Source organism: Elephas maximus, chromosome 22 (genome assembly GCF_024166365.1).
Source record: "Elephas maximus indicus isolate mEleMax1 chromosome 22, mEleMax1 primary haplotype, whole genome shotgun sequence".
NCBI lineage: Eukaryota > Metazoa > Chordata > Mammalia > Proboscidea > Elephantidae > Elephas > Elephas maximus.
The window spans coordinates 24,313,846-24,337,514 of NC_064840.1; the positions used below are offsets into that span (position 1 = coordinate 24,313,846).

The window sequence follows — 23,669 nt, forward strand, 5'->3', positions numbered from 1 at the left end:
ATTCCTTAAGCCCGGAGGAGGGAAGCCACTGTCTGCAGGATGGGAGCCCCGGGCTCTGAGTGTGCTGGAGACGTTGGTCCGAGGCCTGGCGTCTCCGAGGCTACACGAGCCTGCTCTGACCATGCTGGAAAGTGCTCCCCCCAGGGACTGCTTTTTCTCATTTTTTAAAAAACAAACACTTAAAATATATCTTGAAAAACTACCACAGGATGTCTTCCTGGGGTAATAAAGGGAATCTGGTGACCCAGTAAGTGAAAAGTGCTATAAATCATAGACTAGATTTGGGCACTGTCATTATCAGAACCACCTGTGCTGGGGGTGGGGTGAGGCTAGAATTAAAAACTGCTACCAAAAAACGACCCATGGGAATTTCCTCATACCAAGTGCCTCGGCCTCGTTTAGATTTATCTTCCACCCACACAGTCCTCACCAAGAACATACCGCAGCCTAAGAAACTCTGTCACTCTGGCTACACTTAAATTAAGTAAAATGCTCAAGGAAGTTGACAGTCCCATCAACCTGGAACACTAAGACACAAATGGAGCTCAAGAAGCATGTTCATTTGAGAGAGCAAGTCACCAGGAAAAACATTCTCCTCGTTCACTGACCTCGGTCGGGCTCTTTGTCCGTTACTATCTTGTAGAAATAGAAACCGTAGATGAAGGTCCGCAAAACTTCACCGGAAGCATGTGTGATGAGTTGCTCTTCTAGCATTTTCTAGGAGGAGAGACGTGGACACTCTGAAATTCTGCAGAGGGACATCTTAGAGCAGCAGCTCTCACATACTCACTGCAGCCTCCCCCACCCCCAACGGGACATGACAACTGCACTAAGTTAAATGCTGATAGAGGATTATACTCTTTTAAGAACTATCTATATGGGATCAAATTGCCAAGAGCAATTCAAATGATTACACAGAAACCTCAGGGGGCAGTGAGTTTATGTTCATTCGAGAGGAACAATTCAGAAAAGGACGGTGAGAATGGTTGCACAACTCGAAGAATGAAATCAATGTCACTAACTTGTACGTGCAGAAATGGTTGAGTTGGTGTATGTTCCTGCTGTGTATGTTCTTAACAACAACTAAATAAAATTATATACATAATATATATATTATACTACATATAATGTATATATATAAAAGAAATTGACTTACTGCATTTTCTTCATATTAAAGAATTCAGGGGAAAAAATATAAGTATGCACTAATTAGTGGAAAACCAAAGGCTGTGCTTGGTATAATTGTATCATAAAATATATAAGCACATAATAATAACATCAAATACTTCAAATATATAGAAAAGTATAAAGAAAAACCAAGTATATCTACCATTCAGCTTTAACAAGCTTTTCATTAAAAAAAAAAAAAAAACTCCACACTCTCCCTTCTTTCTCTCTCTATAAATAATTAATCTTCATGTACATTTTTAATAATTTTATTATGCAGACATGAATTGAGGAATATAAAGCATTCTGTGTGATTTTAAATTTAAGTAAAGGGTCTAATAGTATGCGTATCATTTTGCAACTTATTTTTTCACCCAGGATCACGCTTCTGATGTCTCCCCATGTTGATATGTGCACCTCCAGCTCACTCATGTAACTGCTGTATACTATTCCATTGTATGACTATGGAAACACTACTGGTCAGGGAGAGGAGAGGATATATGAAGTTACCAGGCAACAGCACATCGAGAGCCTCCAAGACAGAACTGATGATCTCAGGCTTACTCAAACCAGTTGTTGGTTTCCCATTTCTGTGATGACAACCCAGCTGGTCAGCTAACGCACTGACATCTGGTGGGACCTCTGTGCAGATGGGATGGCGTGGACTGCCTTGGCCAACTCTCAGGTTTAATTCCAGGTCTGAACAGTGTCATTAAATTTGGCAAGCACTATCGGCCTACTGTGTGCCAAGCAACGTGTCGGGCACTGGTGCTACGGAAAGGGACACTAAGACATGGCCCTGCCCTCCAGGAGCCCAGTCCAGGTGGAAGACAGATGAGATATGAGCAGAGTCTTCCCTCTGGGGGCTGAGTGCTCTGTCAGAGTAAGCGCAGGGTACCAGGAGGGCCCTGAGGCAGGGGCCTGAGTCCACCGTTGGGTCTTGAATAAGCAGGAGCTGACCAGGAGAAAATGAGGGCTTGAGGCAGAGGGAAAGCGGCCCCCAGGGTCTTTCCCAGTGCTTCCTCTGAGGTTCAAAAGTGCACAGACTCCCTTCAGAACATTTCAGCCGAGACAATAAATTTTGCCAGAGTTTTGAGTCAAGGTACAGTATATTTCAAAGCAAGACTTGTTCTTTCCTGAATTCCAGATAGCCCTTACACTTAGAAACAACAGATCCTCACCCCCACCTGCAGATCTCATTACTGGAATGGGTGACTCTTTCAGAAACTCTGAAGGTGGGACCCTGAGTGGACAGTCCTGCAGGCCCTGCTCTTGAGTCTCACCTGCATGATGTCGATGGCCATCACCTGAGTCTGGACCCCCTCCACATTGTTCACCAGCCAGTGCACCACCTCGGCACTGATAAAGCAGCACGGCGAGAGGCCCTTCTGCTCAGAAAGCAGCTGGACGCCGGTCCTGAGTTCCAGGAGCAGGGGACAGGGTGTGCACATTCACGGTGGTACCAAGCAGAAAGAAAAGAGGAGAAAGAAGGGATTCCTACTAAAGCATTTAGTATCTGAGGTGAGGACTGCCATAAAGCAATTCCTCTTCACTATTCCTGGGCCCAGAGAAATCTCCATGACAAGAAAAACAGGTGTTATAGGGGAAAAAGGAAAAGGGAACTGACATTTATAGAATACCTATACTTGTCAGGCATCATACTTGGTATTTTACATAATTATGTCATTTACTCCTTACATCAGTTCCATGATTTAGCCACTATGCTCCCATTTTACAACAGAGTCTTAACACAGGCTCAGAGAGGTCAAGTAACTTCCCAAGGTCTCACAGCTGGTGAGCAACAGAGTCACAGTATGAACCCACCATGCCACATGGCCTGAGCACCGCCATGGCATGGGTCCTGAGGGATCCTCCCACCCCTGCACCCTCACACATGACCACCACTTACGAGGGGTGCTTCATGGCTTCCAGGATCTCTGCTAGGGTAGAGGAGGATGTCAGGGAGCTAGTCGCCAGCTGCTGAGAGCTGCAACACAGAGTGTCTGGTCAGCCAAGCCAGAAGGTACACACACGGCTGGACAGCACAAATCTTAGGAACACACTCCATTTCTTACGGACCTATTGACACTAAAGATGTTCCAACAAATGCTGGACAGCTACAGCCTGGAGATATCTTACAGGGGATTTCCTCCTTCCAAAGCATGTACATTAAAAAATAAATAAATAAAACTGGTTTTGTATATAAATTCACTTACCCTTACTAAGCATTCCCCTCTAATAACCTGCCAGAGGCCCAACCACTTCTGAGAAATCTCTCCGAGTGCTCCGGTTTTGCCCCAAGGGCCGTTCACATGTCACATCATTTAATCTTCACCAGAGAGAGCCAGGTAACTGGTGAGAGCACAGGCGATGGAATCCCAGTATCACCACTTACCAGCTGTAGGGCCTTTGTCTTTTCTTGGCCTTAGTTTCCTCATCTGAAAAATGGGGATAACACTATTCCTGTCTTTCAGGGTTGTTGTGAGGTTCATGTATGTAAAATACTAAGCATAGGACTGATATCCACAAAATCCAAAATGGCAAACAATACCAAATGTAGTAACAATAACATCAACCCACTGAAGCTCAGAAATGGTAAAGGACTAAAAGAAAAAAAAAAGCTGAGAGGTGTCAGAGTTTGAACATGAGTCCAGGTTGGTCTGACTCCAGAGCCCAGATCTTTCCACCACCTGTTGCTAAGTTCTTCCTCAACGGTATGATGGCCCGGTATAACATACTCAGTACTCAGCTACTGAGCATGAGATACACAGGGCCACCACCGTATGGAAATGGACAGCTCTGGGCTTATCTAGAAGCCCCTCAAGTTCCCTGGACCTCTCTCTTTCCTTAGCCCCAGCATTCTGTTTCTGGCTATGTGGAGGTTCTAGGACCCAGGTTAGAGTTATAAAAAAGCCTTTAAAGATCCTTCAAGTGAACATCTTTCTAATGCCTGGCTCCCTGCTGTCAGAGTGGTGACAAGAGGCTCTCCTGCCTGTGAACACCTTTACCAGCAGAGAATTGGGCTCTTCGAAGTACAGCCCATTTCCATGCAGCAGTCCCTGTTGCTAGTAAGTTCTTTATCATGAAATGGAACTGTTCTCTGTAATTTCCAGTCACTGGTCCTGATTCTCCAGGCCATGTCATTTTTAGTCTTCTCATCTCCTCTTTTCTTCCCAAAGCAGAAGAAAACCTGTTGCTCTACCCTTGTAAGCAATGAGGAATCAGAAATGCATGCCCTTCCCATTCACTGGGCAGCCACCCCAGCCTCCCCCATGGCCTGAGCTGAAAAGTCAGCCAGGCTTGATGGGGACATAGGCTGGGGAGAAGTCAGGACTCCAGAAGACCAGACCTTCTGCTTCTGAGGTGACCAGCATCCCCATGCCCCTGGCCAGAGTGAGTGAGCACAGGGGAAACCAGGGTAGAACTTGTGACATAAAAGAAACCCAGTGACTGCTGGACAAGGGTCGGCCAGGTGAGCAGGCCCAGGGGACCCTTTGCTCTCAGGTGAAGGGATGGAAAAGCCAAGTTTCTTAAACCCTTTAACCAAGGACTGCTCACTTAGGACAACGAGGCAACAAGATGGACTGGGCAGAATCATTATAAAGCAAAGAGAGCTGGGAAGGAAATAAGAAAAAAACTTCTCTGATTTGGCAATGGCATCAAAAGCTGGAGCACTTGCTCAAGCAAATGAGGTGCAAGAAACTTCTTCCTGTGGACACTGAGTAGAAGACAGACCATGTTTGGCCACATCAACTGATTCACTGCTTGTTTACTTCTTCAACCAACAATTATTGACTGCAGGCTCTCTTGTGCCAAGCTATGTCCTGCCAGGGTTGCCATGTTGAACAAGGTGAATTTGGTCTGGGCCCACTGAGTCCCCTTCTGCATGATGCCTGACTTTCCCACATTTCTATGGGAACCTGTTAGCAATGCTTTGAGAAAAGCAGGGGACAAACTACTAACCCCATCTTAGAGGTGGTGGTAAGGATTGACTTGCCCAGGGTCCTACACATAATTCATGGCAAGTCAGAACTCTGACTCAGGCTTTGGATACCCAGCCACTGCAGCCTCTGTGGTTAGACTGTCCCCACTGCCCAGAGCACGAGTTCAGTTGTTCTGAATCTCACCTGTTGTCACTAGGGTTTGCGGAGGGGAAGCCCTGTTCCCCTGCATTCTGGGAGTTCCCAAAGGTCTGGCTGTTGCCTCTGTCCATGGATTGGCCTGTGCTCACCCCCAGGCTAGTGCCATCCAAGACTGGAGCAGCCGTCTGGTCTACAGACACCTGTAGGAGATTTAAGAATTAACACACACACAAATCTCTAATGCTATTTGCAAACATGGTTGTTTCTATTCCTCTCTCATTTCCAGTCCCCACTGGTCCTGGTAGAAGAGTTAGGGAAGTCTGGAGACCACACTCAGCCTTGTGCACTGCGTTCTGAACAGGAGGCAACTGTTCATAGTAAATCCCCAGGACCAAAGAAGTCACTCCAGCACAAACTTGAACCACAAAATTTACACCAAAGATAAGTCCATACAAAGTGTAAAGAAATCAGAATAACTTCTCATGAGAATGGCGGAGGCAGAGAGAGAGAAAACACATGGAGAGACAGACAGGTGAGCAGTGCAGCAGGCACACTCTTCCCCATCCTAACCCAGCCCTCCTTTCCTACCAGCAGCACTGTTGGTTTTCCTCCTACTGAGGTTCAAGACCTCAGAGGCATCTGATAGCACCCTTTTCTCCTAGCTTAACATCTAAAGAGAGGCCTTGTCTTGTGGCCTTCCCTCCCAGACTCACTCACATGCCTCTCCAAGTCATGCCTACTGCTTGAGACAGCTGTAACGATCTCCTAATGGGCCCTCTGTCTTTAGCTTCTCCCTCAAAAACCCTACCTGCCACCTCGTTCAACATGGCGCCCAAGACATAGCCTCCATTTTCGTCTTCCTAAAGAATCATTCCAATCCCATTGCTCAGTTACTGTGAATCCTGAAGTGTCCCCATGAGCTACAAGAGGCATTAAGGGTTTTGCACAACAGAGGCCCAACCTGCGTTCCTGACAGACAGCTCACCCTTCACCCATGTGTACATTTCCAGACAAATCAAATCCTGCATGTTTAATGCTATGTGCCCTGTTGCCCTGGAATTTCCACAACTACCTGCTAAAAACCTATCAGTCTTGAAGAACCACTTCAAATGCATCTTCCTGATTCATTTGGCCCCACCCACCAAGCAGAAACCATCTTTCTCTCTACTTTGAGCCTCCATGACCTCCCTTGGTATTTGCCAGGTTTTGTCTCATGGAATGGTGTTATATCTGTCTCATTGCCTTTAGGTGTCTTGGAGGGCAAGACTTATGACCTGCTCACCTAGAATACCTGCAGCATCTGTCTGTAAGCTTCCTGTGCACAGAGTAGGCCATCAGCAAAGATAACAAAGCCTTGCCTGAGTGCTTCTGGAAAAGTGTAAGGCTCCTATTCCCTGTAACATGGGGCTCTTGGATACCTTCAGAAAGGAGCCTTATATTTTCAGATATTTTGTTAGATGATGTAAAACTTCAAAAACAAGGCTTCTCAACTTCAGCACTACTGACATTTTAGGCTGGATAATGATTTGTTACAGCGTCTGTCCTGTGCATTGCAGGATGTTGAGCAGCACCCAAGGCCTCTACCTACTAACATGCCAGTAGCTTCCTCCCACAAGTGGTGACAAATAAAAATGTCTCCAGATACAGCCAAATGTCTCCTGTGGGGCAAAGCACCCCGGGTTCTAAAAGAACCATTTTGCTCTCTTACGGCATGTTCAATGATTTGCTAATGGGACCATACAGGCTTTGTTGTCATCCTAAATTCATGCGGCAATTCAGCAAGGGGCAGTTAGTAATTTACCAATCATCATATGCTCCTAACTAGCAAAGCTTTGGAACAGATACAATGCTGTAAAAAATTAAATTAGGAGAAGCTGACTGAGGACTAGACCCAGATCTACAGCATATAAGAGTGGCTCTTAGGTACTGGCTCCTGCACTAGGGTTATCACTCATCTACCGCACCGAGAATTGTTCCATCAGCCTAACCTAAGGAGGTGTTGCCAGAAACTTCAATGATTCCTGCAATTTTATTTTGGTAGGGGTATGATTAAAGAGCTACACTCAGTATCAGGAGCTGCCAAACGTCTTCTGTAAAGGGCCAGATAAAAAAACCAAACTCATTACTGTCAAGTCAATTTCAACTCACAGCGAACTTATGGGACAGAGTAAAACTGCCCCATAGGGTTTCCAAGGAGCAGCTAGTGGATTTGAACTACCTGTTGGTTAGCAGCAGAGCTTTTAACCACTGTGCTACCAGGGGTCCAAAGGGCCAGATAAACAACAACAAAAAAACACCAAACCCACTGCCGTCGAGTCGATTCCGACTCACGGCGACCCTATAGGACAGAGTAGAACTGCCCCATAGAGTTTCCAAGGAGCGCCTGGTGGATTTGAACTGCCGACCTTTTGATTAGTAGCTGTAGCTCTTAACCACTGCACCACCAGGGTTTCCAATAGTAAATGTTTAATGTGGACAATATGGTCTCTGTTACAACTGCTCAACTCAGCTGTTGTGGCACGAAAGCAGCCAAAAACAATACAAAGGGGTGTGGCTTGTGTTCCAATAAAACCTTATTTATAAAATCAGACAATGTGCCAGATTTGGCCCATAAGTTTCCTGACCCCTGCTCTGTATCTACAATGCCTGTGTTTCAAAGGCTGCACAGAAAGGCATTTAACTCAGGTTTTCATAACGGGAAAAGTTACTTACTCTGAACAACTAGTTTCTTTTATCTTATGACCATTTTGAATCTTTTTTTTTTATTACTGTTTAATTGTGGTAAAAATATACACAACAAAACATTTGCCTATTCAACATTCAGTGTCACTGAATTCATGTGCAATTCACCACTATCCATTTCCAAATTACTCCACCACTGTAACAGAAGTGCTGTGTCCCCTAAGCAATGACTTCCCTTTCTGCAGGATATCTGGCCAATAATCCTTAAGACTGTCAAGGTCATAAAAAACAAGGGAAGACTGAGAATAGGTCACAGACCAGAGGAAACTGGAGAGATATGGCAACTAAATAGAAATCCAAAGATAAATAGTAAAATTTCAGAATTAGACAACTCAATACAAACTCATAGGAGCAAAACTGAGGCAATGGAAGTCAGAATTCGTGAGATTAAAGATAAAGCACTTGACACCAATTTATTTGAGGAAAAATCAGATAAAAGAATTAAAAAAAAATTAAGAAACCCTAAGAATTATGGGGACTCTACCAAGAGGAACAACCTATAAGTGACTGAAGTACCAGGGGAGCAGGGGGAGAGGGGGCGGGGAGCAGGGATAACAGAAAATAAAGAGAGAATAATTGAAGCTTTGTTGGCAGAAAACTTCCCTGATACCGTGAAAGATGAGATGACATCTATGCAAAAAGCTCACTGAAACCCACATAGCGTAGATCCCCAAAAGAAGTCACCAAGACATGTATCATGATAAAACTTACCAAAACCAAAGATAAACAGAGAATTTTAAGAGCAGCTAGGAATAAACGAAAAGTCATCTAGAAAGGAGAGTCAATAAGACTAAGCTCTGACTACTCAGCCATACAGGCCAGAAGGCAATGGGATTACATATACAAAGTCTTAAAGGAAAAAAATTGTCAGCTAAGAATTATATACCCAGCAAAACTGTCTCTCAAATATGATGGAGATACCATGGCCTCCACCAGACTGAATCCAGTACAACTAGCTGGTGCCCGGCTACCATCACTGCCTGCTCTGACAGGGATTACAATAGAGGGTCCTGGACAAAGCCGGAGAAAAATGTAGAACAAAATTCTAACTCACAAAAAAAGACCAGACTCACTGGCCTGACAGAGACTGAAGAAACCCCGACAGTTTGGCTCCTGGACACCTTTTTAGCTCAGTAACGAAGCCACTCCTGAGATTCGCCCTTCAGCCAAAGACTAGACAGGCCCATAAAACAAAACGAGACTAAAGGGTCACACCAGTCCAGGGGAAAGAACTAGAAGGCAGGAGGAGACAGAAAAGCTGGTAATAGACAACCCAAAGTCAAGAAGGGAGAGTGCTGACATGCCGTGGGGTTGTTAACCAATGTCATAAAACTACATGTGTACTGTTTAACAAGAAGCTAGTTTGTTCCGTAAACCTTCATCTAAAGTGCAATTAAAAAAAAAAAAAAACTCATCTAAAAAAAAAATACAATGGCGAAATTAGGGCATTTCCAGACACACAGAAATTAAGGGAATTTGTAAAAACCAAGCCAAAACTACAAGAAACATTGAAGAGAGTCCTTTGGTTAGAGAATCAATATCAGATAACAATACAAGATAGAACACAGTACAGAACAACAAGATATCAACTCAGATAGGGAAGTCACAAAAAAAAGTCAAGGCTAAAACACTGAAAATAGGGAAAAAGAGACGTCAATATGTAAAAGATGACAACACTAAAACAATAAAATGGGGACTAAATAATATAGTCATAGAACTTTCATATGGAGAGGAAGTCAAGGCGATATCAAGAAATAAAAGACTGGTTTAAACTTAGAAAAATAGAGGTAAATTTTACGGTAACCACAAAGGAAACTAACAATCCTGTACATCAAAATAAAAAACAAGAAAAACATAAAGAGACTCAGCAAATATAAAATCAACAATGAAAATACATAAAACATTCAGGAACGGTAGCAGGGTACCACCCCGTTCTGGTCTCACAGCAAGGGAGGCCATTATTCATGGAGGCACTTAGCAACACATTCTGTTTCCTCCTTATTCCTGATCCTTCTGCTTCCTTTGTCACTCCAGGAAAACGGAGGCCAACTGTACCTTGGATGGTTGCTTGCAAGCTTTTAAGACCCCAGGCACTACGCAAAGAATTAGGAGGTAGAACAGAAACACTAAACACGGTTTTAGGCCAATTAACTGGTATATCCCATGAAACCATGACCCTAAACCTTATAACCAAGTAACCAAATTCCATGAGGTGTTTGGTTGTACATTAGCAGCCTTAGTGGCTGCTCTTTTTGTTGTTGTTGTTGTTATAAATAGTTATAACTAACTTTCACATCCTTTTTAACAACACATCTGGTGAGTAATACAAACTTTATCCATGAAATTTGATCTCTATTTGCTATTCCCAACTGTGTAAACTCATCTACTCCTGCTCTACTGATGAATTCTACCACATGAAGCGGTACGAATTATTATATTACAGAATATATAAAAACAATTCTCTCCTGGCTCTGTTGATTTTTTCTTATGTTATATTCTAATCTAAGTCCAAAACTTTTCACAATAGGGTCTTTTTTAGAAAGTAAAGGACGAACAAGATCAACCTGAGTCTATTTAAAGCAATTAGACAGTGTGCCTTCCACACCCAGAGGTCAGAGAGCCTTGATTCAGACTAAAAGGTCCTGATGGGGATCTGCCTGGTCACAAGGCTCACTGGTGAGAGACAGATGGAGACATTTGAAGGCCACCACAGATAGACACAGCCCCCTCTGGTCTCCTAAGAAAGGGAAGGATCCTGTCTTAGTTATTTAGTGCTGCTCAGAATAGAAACCCTGGTGGCATAGTGGTTAAGTGCTACGGCTGTTAACCAAGAGGTCAGCAGTTCGAACCCGCCATGCGCTCCTTGGAAACTCTATGGGACAGTTCTACTCTGTCGTATAGGGTCGCTATGAGTCGGAATCGACTCGACAGCAGTGGGTTTGGGTTTGGTATAACAGAAATACCAGAAGTGGATGGCTTTAACAAACAGAAAATTATTCTTTCACAGTCTAGGAGGCTGGAAGTCCAAATTCAGGGCACCAGCTCAGGGGAAGCCTTTCTCTCTCTGTTGGCTCTGGGGAAAAGTCCTTGTTATCAGTCTTCCTCTGGTCTAGGAGTTTATCAGCCCAAGGACCCAGGGTCCAAAGGATGTGCTCCACTCTCGGTGCTTCTTTCATGGTGGTATGAGGTCCCTCTCTTCTCTGCTTGAGTCTCTTTTATACCTCAAAAGAAACTGACTCAAGATACAACCTAATCTCGTAGACTGAGTCCTGCCTCATTAACACAACTGCTTCTAATTGCTCTCGTTAGCATCATTGAAGTTAGGATATACAATACATAGGATGATCATAGAGCCCTGGTGGCAGTAGTAGCTCAAAATCTACCAGCTGCTCCTTGGAAATCATATGGGGCAGTTCTACTCCAATCTGTAGGGTCACTATCAGTTGGAATCAACTCGACGACAATGGGTAGGATAAATCACAGCAGATCACAAAATGGAGGACATCCACACAATACTCAGAATCACGGCCTACCCAAGTTGACACACATTTTCTGACACAATTCAATCCATAATAACTCCACTGTTAACTAAGCCCTTTCACTCCCAGCAAAGTGAACAGGGTGGTGGAGGGGCTCAGCCTCTCACTAGATGTGTGCCCATTGACAAGGCAATGTCTTTGAGACTCAGTTTCATTACCTGGAAAACGGTGTCATAATACCTGCACCTCATAGGCTGTAATGAAGATTATGATTGCAAAGCCCTCTGCGCTATAGCAGACAGAGTGGGTACTCAACAAACGACAATTTCATCCATCAAATGAGGACTCAATAACCTTTGCTGGTGAACCTCCCAACTCCCATCCTCCTTAGCTTGTTCCACTCTGCATAAACCTTCCCAATGCTTTCAGGTCTCTATAACTGGTTCTCTGTAGCTAAGTTAATTTCATATACCCAGAGGCCTCTATAAAGGGCAGGGAGCCCAGCTTCTCCTTATCTAAACCAAAAACTAAACCCATTGCTATCGAGTCAATTCTGACTCATAGCAACCCTATAGGACGTAGCGGAACTGCCCCATAGGGTTTCCAAGGCTGGTTTAGTTTTGTTAATCTTTACAGAAACAGATTGTTGCATCTTTCTCCCATGGAGTGGCTGGTGGGTTTGAAATGCTGACCTTTTGATTAGCAACTGAGCACTTAACAACTATGCCACCAGGCCAATTACTAATGGTAATCACAGAGCAGGTTGAGAGTCAAGCTGTGGGTCCAGAATTTAAATCACAGCTCTACCCCTTACTGTGTGCTTTGAGCACGTGACAATTTTATTTGTGCCTTGATTTCTTCATTTGTAAAAACTAGAATGAAACTTCTACTTAACTCATAGGTTATGTTATGAGGATGAAATGAGGTAATACATGTGCTTGGCACTTAGTAAGTTAAGAGTTTTAAAGCTGAGAAGGCCCCTGAAGATCTAGTCCAAACCTCTTATCTGACAAATGAGCTCGGTGGAGCCAAGGGCGAGGCGAGCTGCCCAGGCTGTGTGCTGTCAGCTAATGACCTAGTACATGCCTATTAATAACTGTTTGCTTCATTTTCACCACCTCATCAAACACAGGTAGGAATTTATCTGGCTCTACTAGGAGAAAAAAAATAAGTGTTCAGTCCTTAAGGAAGCATATTTCATGTCACTTACATTATATGAGCAGAAATACCTACAGAGGAAGATGCCACAACGTGACAAAGACTCAGTGGCAAACTGATGTGAAGCAGACAGAAAGAGAGAAGAAGCACGTGTGTCGATGGTGGTGGAACTGTATGTTCTCATTTATGAATGTCTTCCAGCCCCTTTGCTGCTGTGAACACCATGGTGGAGAATACACACCTCTGAGCTCACATTCAGTCTCACTGCCCCTCACACTCAGTGTTAGCCCAATTCCACCCGTGGCGTCTGCCAAAAGGACAGGCATGCACAGGCTTGGCGCCCGGGGTTGGACTAACCTGTGGATAGAAGGCAGACGATGCTGTGCGTGGGCTGCGGACAAACTCCATAAAGAAGGCCCCATCCTGAAGTCAGAGGAGGAGGAAGCAGCAGCAGCAGCAGCAGGTGCAAGGAAGTGAAGAAACGGAATGGGTACCAGTGGTTAACCATCATGGGAAGGCAAAGGAAGGGAAAGAAAAAAAAAAAGAGGGAAGAACGGGGACACATGAGGGGAATAGAGAGAAAAAAAAAAGATCCATCCAGGGAGACAATATTCAAGTGCAAAGCATTAGCAGGAACTCATACCTTCTTGGGCAGGTGCCCCATCTGTGGGGGAGAAGCACCTGGGCTAGAAGGTATGTCCAAGATCCCACAGGTCTCATCAGAGAAAAGTGGATGCTTATATCCTCTCACATAGCTCTGAAATTCCTTCAGACCTATGCCTAGCAATGGAAAGGCCACAGAGCAGCTTGGTAGGATGGCAGAGAGTGGCTTCATGGCAGCATCCTGGCCTCCCACCTGGTTGAGGGGTGAGCTGCACAGAGGCCTGAGGTTTCCATTTCTGCCTCTGTCACTAACATGGCAGCCAGATGGGAGAAGAGGAATGCTGAAAACATTCTTAATTTTCTGAACAGACAAGGGGTACAGAAACAGCAATACCTTCTCCCCTACTGGTTGTGTGACAAAAGCATCATCAAGAAGCTAGGAAATACGTAATGTCAGATGCACAAGTGTCATAAGAGGCTTCATGAAAATGTCTCCCCCTCCTAACCTACTCTCTGGTAAGGTTCAAGTCACTAAGTATTTGAAACAAAAATGACATAGAGGGCTTTTCCAAAGAATCCTTTTGAAACAGTTTTCCAAATAAACCTTTGATAGCTGTTTCACACACCTAAGCTCTCGTAGCCCCCATTGGTTTCGAAGCGGAAACAGGATCCTAGCTTTGGCCTTTAGTCAATGACATAGGAATAACCATCTCTCTGAAGGGACATGGTGGCTGTCTTAACAGCATTTTGTTGAGTGCTGTTGGGTCAACTGAGTTAATTCTGACTCATAGCAACCTAATAGGACAGTGTAGATCTGCCCCATAGGGTCTTCTAGGCTGTAAATCTTTACAGGAGTAGATTGCCAGGTTTTTTCTCCCACAGGGTGGTTAGTGGGTTCGAACATTCGACCTTTCAGTTAGTCGAGTACTTAACCGTTGCACCACCAGGGCTCCTAACAGCACTGGTAAGACACATGAAGACAGTGCCAGGAGCACTGATCATTCCTCAGATCTACAGTGCTGCCCTGACAACCAGCAAGATCTTAAAACTCTGGCTTGGACCAGCCTTTTCTTACCCAGTAGCAAGGCACCAAGTAGAAGGCCAGCGTTAATTGCTGCTGCCCCTTATGCAGGCGAAAGTGACCTCTGATTCCATCACATCCAATGGCTGTCAAATATCCCAGGGAGCCTTGGGGGTTCTGTAAAGGTTTCTGGAGGTGAAGAGGAGGACAAAGCAGGAAGGGAAGGTCCGGCTCTCCTGCCCCATCCACCGTCCACCACCGGAGAAAGCTCTTCTATCAGCACCTATTCAGAGTGCGTTTTATCTGAACAAAGAGCTTCATGAATACAAATTTGGAAGCCAATGACTTGTCTAACCAAGTCATTTTCAGGAGGGAGAAGGTAAGGCCCAGAGAGGGTGAGTCACTTCCCCAAAGACACCTAATCTCTACATGATTTCATTCATTTCATTATGACAGCCCCCATCTACCTTTGCTATTATAGGGAACAGTTTAATAAGAGCCCCCTCTGTGTGGCTATAATCTTGGTCAAATGTATCACCACCATACCCTTATCTTGCTGTGCCGTAATCATTACTTACAGGTTTATTCCCAATATAAACTGCGAGCTCCTTGAGAGCTAGGGTAGCTCTTATCTCCACCCCCCTAATGCCTAGCCTACGTAAGGCGCTCCATAACACCTGAATGCACGAACGCTTAACGCTGAATCCTAATCCTTCTAGCCTGTCTCCCACAGGCATTGCCTCGTCAGTTGACAGCCTGTTTGCTAGATCTTTTCTGATTTTCTTACATCTTCTTAAGGTCAAGGAGTGCACTCTCAGAGGGGGTCAGAAGCTGGCCGAATGGACACGAAAATAGAGAGTGGAGGGAAAGAGTGTGCTGTGTCATTAGGGGGAGAGCAATTAGGAGTATACAGCAAGGTGTATATAAATTTTTGTATGAGAGACTGACTTGATTTGTAAACAGTCACTTAAAGTACAATTTTAAAAAAAGTGCTTAAAAAAAAAAAAGTGCCCTCTGTCCCTTCAAAATCTTTCTACTGTTTATGCTTTATCATCACTGAAATTCAGAAATGGCATTTGATAACTCTCCAGGTCCCTGTTTTCCTACAATTTTTCCTCAATTCTAAAAGCAAACAGACTTGGAGGGTCTGTTTTATCAACCTCGGTGCTGTTTCCTATAAGCCACTGCAAACTTCAGGGACAGACCACGGAAAGGTGGGCTGTGGAGATGCCGATTCAGGCACCCCAGGCAGCCTACACGAGAAATTCCTGGGCATGTTGGCCAGGGCTCTCCACTTTGGCCATCTCACGACATGTCTGCTTCGCCTTGACGACCTGGGACTCAACATCCAGCACTACTGACAATTCATACATGTGGATTCTCGCATTCAGCTGGAAGGCAACGTTAGGGAAGCATTCTGTACAGCCAATTAATATTTGGTCTTTGGTGCATCTTAACGCTGTGACTCTATACTTTCTCCACTTCTCAGTCCTGTCCCTGGCACTGTTTCTAATCCCTAAAGATGACAAGTGAGCAGAGATAAAACTAGTGGACAACACACAGGCTCCTGTGTATCTCATTGTTTCATTTGTGTCCGTTCCCTGCCAGAAAATGTGGACGCAGAGAAGCTGCTGGTCTTCAACTACACATGTGAGGACAGGTGAAAAGACCCTCCCTTGACCAACAGTGTTACACAAAGATCATCCTTGGGACTGCAGCTAAAGCCACTGCCTGGAGCAGGGGTCTGCGAACTATTGCCAGCAGGCCAGATCCGGCCAGCGACCTGCTTTCTTGTGGCCTGAGCGCCAGGAGTGGTTTTTGTAGTTTTAAATGATTATAGAAGTACTTACATAATAGCTTTGATTTGCCTCTTGGCCCACAAATCCTAAAATATTATCTGGCCCTTTAACAGTTTGCCGACTCTGGTCTACAGATTCTATAAGATGCTTGTAGCCTTAGTTGATACTTTTTCTTATACTTTAATCCCTCCATCCTAGTAGTGTAATTCTAGTAATCCTTCCTAAGGAAATAAGAACTGATGTGGTCAAAAATTATGTACAAATAATGTTTGCAGCATTATTTATAACGGCGACATGTTAAAAAATGATTATAAAATTAATGAAACAGTTACTAAAAAATATAGAAAAATCAGAGAAACCATCTACATTTTTAGCCAAAAAGTGTAATGAGGGTACATCTGTATGATTAAATATTATATAACTATTTTTTTATTATGCTTTTGAGAAATATTTAATGACATAGGGAAATTTCATGATACTAAAGTAAAATAAATTAATATACAGATGGATACACCGTTTGACCACAATTCTGAAAAATAAAAGACATCTATGGAATCTCCTTCACCTTCCAGGGATAGGAACTGGGTAAGAAAATATACAATCAACTCATCCTACCACATCACAAGGCAGCCCTGCCCCCCATCACTGGAGGGGTTTCTTACCTTTCGTGGGCTGTCCACGTATGTGGGTGTCATGGCAACACTGCTGCTCTCTGCAGGCTGGGTGGAGCTCTTCCCACCATGCACTGCTGCCTGCTGTTCTCCAAGGCACCTGAAAGGAAGAAACACAGATGGCTGCAAGTTGTTCAGAGCTCCCGGGTGAAGGACCCACATTAGCCAAGATAAAGACATCTTAGTCGTGTCGTCTTTGAACACACGTTTCTGCCATGTTTTCCCCCTCAGGTCCTGCATGATACCCTTTACTTCATTCATTGCCCTCGACAATCACAAGTCCTCCATGGGAAATCAGAAAACAGTCCAATTTAAAAAGCATCCTGGTGGGCCCTAGTGCTTACATATGACTTTGCAAAAGCGAGTGATAAGGTTTCAGTGATTCCATCCATGAACACCATGTTTTCAATCCTTTGGGGAGACTTTTTCCCAATTTCTTATTAAATACACCAGCAAAAGCATATTCTGAAAATTAAGGTTATATTAGCATGCGGCATAAATTAAATAGGGGAAAATGTGATAACTTCCTATACATTCTGAAGGTATTTATATGTTAATCTTTCAAACATATATACTTGCATCCGTCTCCCCGCACACAAAAACAGTCACATAAATCTCACAGGCATTATCTCATAACACAAAACAACTATGGTTTTCCTATGACATCTCATCTCATTCTGATGTACATAAATGCATATTCACATACTTATTTTCCTAATTTTTCTCCTTACTAAAATTAACTATGAACTATTTATAGCTTAAATATTCCTCCAAATGAAATCGTTTTAATATATCGCATTCTATTTTTAGTAGGTATTTGGAAGAGTCACATTAGAGTCTTAAATGCTTCATTATCACCGTGACATCCACTTCTGGTGGCAGACACTGCGAGGCACCGCTCAGATCCCTGTCGTGAAGGCCTTGCTGCCTGCATGACTTGGCTGTCCACATCCAATGAATGGTGGATGAGGAGGTATGAAGGCCCAGCCCTGTCGTCCCAAGTGGGTCACCTCTGGAGGCTGGTCTAGTGTCAGCTCTCACATAGGCCAGCCAAGGCTGTCACTGGGCCTGCATCACAGCTCAGCTTCTCCCTCTGCAGTCCTGCTTCTGTCCCCTCCCTCCCACAGGTGCTAATCCTAAGGCCATTCTTTATCAATATCCTGCACACTATACTCTGCTTCAGAGTCTGTTTCCCGTGAACCCAACCTGTGACACTTCTCATCTTAAATTCTGAAGTTAAAAATATGTTCCTATAGTAAACTGTCACACTCTTTATACTTTTTATTATGAATTTCAAACACATACAAAAGTAAAGATAATATAATAAACCCCTACATACCCAAGACTCCAAATTATATACTTAAAGCCAATCTTGTTTCATCTATACCTGTTTGCCTAGATTATATATTTTTTGTTTTGTTTTTAACTGTGCTTTAGATAAAGGTCTACAGAGGAAATTAGTTTCTCATTAATTAATACACATATTGTTTTGTGACATTGGTTGCCAACCCCACAACATGTCAACACTCTCCCCTTTTCAACCTTGTTGTTAGGTGCCGTAGAATTGATTCCAACTCACAGCAACCCTAAGCACAGCAGAATGAAACACTGCCTGGTCCTGTGCCATCCTTGTGATTGTTGTTATACTTAAGCCCATTGTTGCAGCCACTGCGTGTCAATCCATCTCGTTGAGGGTCTTCCTCTTTTTCACCGACCCTCTACTTTACCAAGCATGATGTCCTTCTCCAGAGACAAACCCCTCCTGATAACATGTCCAAAGTATGTGAGACATAGTCTTACCAACCTTGCTTCTAAGGAACATTCTTCCAAGACAGATTGTTCATTCTTTTGGCAGTCCATGGTATATTCAACATTCTTTGCCAACCCTGATGGTGCAGTGGTTAAGAGCTCGGCTGCTAACCAGAAGGTCAGGAGTTTGAACCCAAGAGCTGCTCCTTGGAAACTTAATGGTACAGTTCTACTCTGCCATAGGGTCGCTATGAGTCAGAATTGACTCGGCCGCAATGGGTTTTTTCCAACCTCAGTGTTTCCCATTCCCATTCGTCCAGCTTTCCTGCCCCCTCCTGCCCTCTTGTCCTTCCCCTGGGCTGGTATACCCATTTAGTCTTGAATACATGGTTGAGGTACGTGTATTATCATTTGTTTTATGGGCCTGTCTAATCTTTGGATGAAGGGTGAACCTCAGGAGTGACTTCAGTACTGAGTTAGAAGGGTGCCTGGGGGCTATACTCTCGGGGTTTCTCCAGTCTCTATCACACTAGTTAAGTCTGGTCTTTTTTTGTGAACTAGAACTTTGTTCTACATTTTTCTCCAGCTCTCTATTATGATCCCTGTCAGAGCAGTCGGTGGTGGTGGCCAGGCACCATCTAGTTGTGCTGGATTCAGTCTGGTGGAGGCTGTGGTAGCTGTGGTCCATTAGTCCCTTGGTCTAATCTTTCCCTTGTGTCTTTGATTTTCTTCTTTCTCCCTTGCTCCAGATGGGGTGGGACCAGTACAGGATCTTAGATGGCCACTCACAAGCTTTCGAGACCCCAGATGCTACTCACCAAAGTAGGACGTTAAACATTTTTTTTTTTACAAACTATGTTATGCCAATTGAGCTAGATGTCCCCCACGACCATGGTCCGCAGCACTCAACCCAGTAATTCAGTCCCTCAGGGAGTTTGGATGTGCCTATGAAGCTTCTATGCCTTTGTCATGTTCAAGTTGTGCTGATCTCCCCAGTACTGTGTACTGTCTTACCCTTCATGTAAGTTACCAGTTATCTATCGTCTATTTAGTGTTTTTTCCTCCCTGTCCCTCTCCCTCGTAACCATCAAAGATTGTTTCTTTCTCTGTGGAAACTTCTTCATGAGTTTTTATAATAGTGGTTTCTACAGTATTTGTCCTTTTGTGATTGACATATTTCACTCAGCATAATGTCCTCTGGATTCATCCATGTTGTGAGATGTTTTGCAGATTCATCATTGTTCTTTATCACTGTGTAGTATTCCACTGTCTGTATGTACCATAGTTTGCTTATCCTTTCATCTTGTTGATGGGTGCTTACGTTGTTTCCATCTTTTTGCTTTTGTGAATAATGCTGCAATGAGTGGGAGTGCATATGTCTATTCGTGTGACGGCTCTTATTTCCCTAGGATATATTCCTAGGAATGGGTTTGTTGGATCCTATGATATTTCTATTTTTAGCTTTTCAAGGAAGCACCATACCATTTTCCAAAATGGTTGCACCATTTTGCATTCCCACCAGCAGGGCATAAGAGTTCAATCTCCCCACAACCTCTCCAACATTTGTTATTTTCTGTTTTTTTGACTCATGCCAGTAACATTGGGGTGAGATGGTATTTCACTGTAGTTTTGATTTGCATTTCTCTAATGTCTAGTGATCGCAAGCATTTCCTCATGTGTCTGTTAGCTGCCTGAATATCTTCTTTTATGAAGTGTGTGTTCATACCTTTGCCCATTTTTTTTTTTTTTTGGAGTGGTACTTTTTTTTTTTTTATAACTTTTATTAATCTTCAAGTGAACGTTTACAAATCCAATCAGTCTGTCACATATAAGTTTACATACATCTCACTCCCTACTCCCACTTGCTCTCCCCCTCTTGAGTCAGCCCTTTCAGTCTCTCCTTTCTCGACAATTTTGCGGGCTTCCCTCTCTCTCTATCCCCCCATCCCCCCTCCAGACAAGAGTTGCCAACACAATCTCAAGTGTCCACCTGATATAATTAGCTCACTCTTCATCAGCGTCTCTCTGCCACCCGCTGACCAGTCCCTTTCATGTCTGACGAGTTGTCTTCGGGGATCGTTCCTGTCCTGTGCCAACAGAAGGTCTAGGGACCATGGCCGCCGGGATTCCTCTAGTCTCAGTCAGACCATTAAGTTTGGTCTTTTTATGAGAATTTGGGGTCTGTATCCCACTGATCTCCTGCTCCCTCAGGGGTCCTCTGCTGTGCTCCCTGTCAGGGATTATTTTTCTTTTTGTTGTAAAAGTGTTGGATTTTTCTACAGATTTTAGAGATCAGACCTTTGTCAGATATGTCATTGCCAAAAATTTTTCCCCAAGTCTGTAGGTTCTCTTTTTACTCTTTTGGTGAAGTCTTTTGATGAACATAAGTGTTTAATTTTAATAAGATTCCAGTTATCTAGGTTATCTTCTGGTGTTCGTGTACTATTAGTTATGGTTTGTATCCTATTTATGCTGTGTGTTAGGCCTCTAGCACTGACCCTAATTTTTCTTCTACGATCTTTATAATTTTTGGTTTTATATTTAGGTCTTTGATCCATTCTGAATTAGTTTTTGTGTATTAGATTATATATTTTTAAAATTTTATTGTGTCTTAGGTGAAAGTTTATAGCAGAAATTAGTTTCTCATTCAAAAACATACACAAATTTTTTTGTGACATTGGTTGCATCACCTAGATTATTTTGAAGCAAAATTTACACATATTTCCATCTATAAATATTTCAGTGTGCACAGTATTTCTAAAAGGTAATAACTTAGAAAATTCTATTATCACACATTAAAATTGTTTCAAATTTCGTAATATAAAGTATTTCTCCAATTATCTCAAAAAAAAAATTTTTTACAATTCGTTCAAACAGGATTCAATTAAGATCCCTACTTTGCAATACGTTATGTTTCTTAAGTGTCTTGAACTATAAGCTCCTCTCCATCTCCCCTTTTACCCTTGCAATTTATTTTTTGAAGAAAGTTGTTTATTTGTCCTACAAATTTACACTGTGTAGATTCTGCAGATAACACCCCCTTTATTGCTTAACATGTTCCTCTGTGCCCTGCAGGTCCTGAAAATCAGAAGTTGTATCTAGAGGTCCGAGCAGAGTTAGGTTTGCTTTTGGGTAAGAATATTTCATTACTGGTGGTGTGTACTTCTACATGGAGGCCCAGAATGTCTAGTTATCACTCTTTGGTGATGTTAGCAGACATTGACAATCTCTGCTATGTTCATTAATTCATTAGAGACTACACAATAGTGATATCCTACCATTCCTTCTATATGTACTAGCTGGAATATTTAAAAAAAGAAACTTCCCCACACCAATCACTTGGTTACCCTGAGCTGTAATTCCCATAGGAAAAGCAGAATCAGTGCTTGATCCTTTCTCGTTGACTTATACCATACTGTCTCTGTCTGTCTCCTACATTACAGTACAGCCTTTCTCAGCCTCATCCACAAACACATACTGTGATGTTCTCTTGCATCTTCTGAGGCTGCAGCAGTAGGCTAGGGCTGGGCCAGCTGTGGCAGGAAGTCTGGGTTAACCCACAGTGGCCCCTCGGATGTGTCATCTGATACACACAATAAATCACATTTATTGAGTTGTCCTCTACATGCTCACCCACAGGTTGGGAATCAGATTGAAAGATGAATAAGACCCTGTCTTTGTAAGATGCTCCTTGTCTAACGGCTCAGGAGGAGAGATTAGACACAAAACAACCAGAGATGATGTATACGTATATATGCAGGAACATACATGAGGGCACACGATACTCTACCAGGAAGAGGGTCTCCAGCAATGCCTCCACAGAGGAAGTGACATATGTGCGGGGAGGAAGAGGACACACCCTCCACAGAGACAGGGTGAGAAAAAGCACACAGATGCTCCTCAAATGATGCTGCAGACAGATGAGGGTTAATGTCACACTGCCAGTGTGCTTTCACCGTGGAACCTTTAGCTACAAGTATACAGGACGAGAGCCATCTTGGACAGGCCATGAACATCTTGTCTCTTTGGGGTGTCTCCCTCTCTGTCCTGCCTTGGCTGTCGCTGGGTTCTCCTCAGCTAATAGGAGCAGAGAAGCCCACTGACTGGCACCTGCTTCCCAGACTTGTCTCATCCATGCTGTTAATCAGCATAAGGCAGACTTCAGGAGCCTCTGTCTTCCACAAGAGCCTGACTAAGTGCACATGCCTACAAATAAAGATTGGAAGGGAACTGGAAGAAATAAACACAGTTATGGTAAGATGGTGGGACTACTGGCAAAATTTTTAAAATTCATTTTCATATTTCTATAACATTGTTTTTCATAGTAAATAAAATTGAATCTGCTTGGTGCAACGAAAGAAAAAGAAAAGCAAACAAACAAAAAGTATGCATCAGTAAACATTACATAAAGGTCTGGGTCCCTCTACGTTACCTCTAGCACTGAGAAAATGGACCACGTTACCCAGGAACAGTCATCCAGGGCAAGGAAGAAGTCTGGGGCCTCTTTTTGTCCTGCCCCTGCTATGGGGTGAGCTGAGAGTCTCACCCTTCATATCGGGGGATGCTACCACCCCAAATTAGTCCTCCTCTTCCAGTCTGAGCAGAAAGAAGCTTCTTGGAGTGTACTACACAATGACTCATTAAAAAATTAAAATAAGATCCCCCCACCCTCAGATTCACACCCTCCTAGCAACATATGTTCCTTGTTCTTTTTTCCAGTGGGAAAGGTCTGTGGTTAGTTACAGGGAGAACCTGACAGGCAGGGTTCTAGAGTCTTTTCTTAGCCCAATAAAAGAGATTTTGTGAAGAGGAACCAGTTCCCTCAGTCATGAGCCCAATCAACCCTAGTTCTCCTCCCCTCACTTCCCTTCTAATCACCTGGCTACGCTCTTCCCGTTTCTCTCACTGCACCCTTCCTTTGCGCTGTTATCCCCACCCCTCCATGCAGCCTCTGGTACCTCTTGCCTGGACATGTGAGCCTCCCAGCCAGACTCTGCCTCCCGACACCCCCCAACCCTTTGCAGAAGTGGGGGCCATTTCTAAACACCAGGGCTTCAAACCAGTTTGAAATGGCTCAGTCAAGGCCAACGAAGCAAAACTGGAACAGATCCAAATTTTTACAATTTGAATGATCCAGAATGGTAGCCAGAACGGGAAAAATTACAGGTCAAAACTCTGGAATCGGAGACTTGGAAGAC

At 43.6% G+C, this 23,669-nt stretch overlaps 1 protein-coding gene across 9 annotated transcripts in view; it reads right to left on the reverse strand.

The window, feature by feature from the left end:
* The window catches only part of DEPDC5 (DEP domain containing 5, GATOR1 subcomplex subunit), a 148,360-nt gene that overhangs the window by 23,288 nt on the left and 101,403 nt on the right, over positions 1-23,669 (reverse strand). For 6 of the 9 annotated variants that reach the window (XM_049865363.1, XM_049865362.1, XM_049865359.1 and 3 more), the window contains 5 exons: positions 16,714-16,822; positions 5,295-5,449; positions 3,077-3,154; positions 2,451-2,583; positions 609-717 (listed from right to left, as the gene is read on the reverse strand). In XM_049865363.1, the coding sequence (XP_049721320.1) occupies positions 609-717; positions 2,451-2,583; positions 3,077-3,154; positions 5,295-5,449; positions 16,714-16,822 (584 nt within the window). Of the gene's footprint in view, positions 1-608; positions 718-1,488; positions 2,584-3,076; positions 3,606-5,294; positions 5,450-12,985; positions 13,052-16,713; positions 16,823-23,669 lie in introns of those variants that run through there. The other 3 variants (XM_049865366.1, XM_049865364.1, XM_049865365.1) reach the window with 3 other exon arrangements.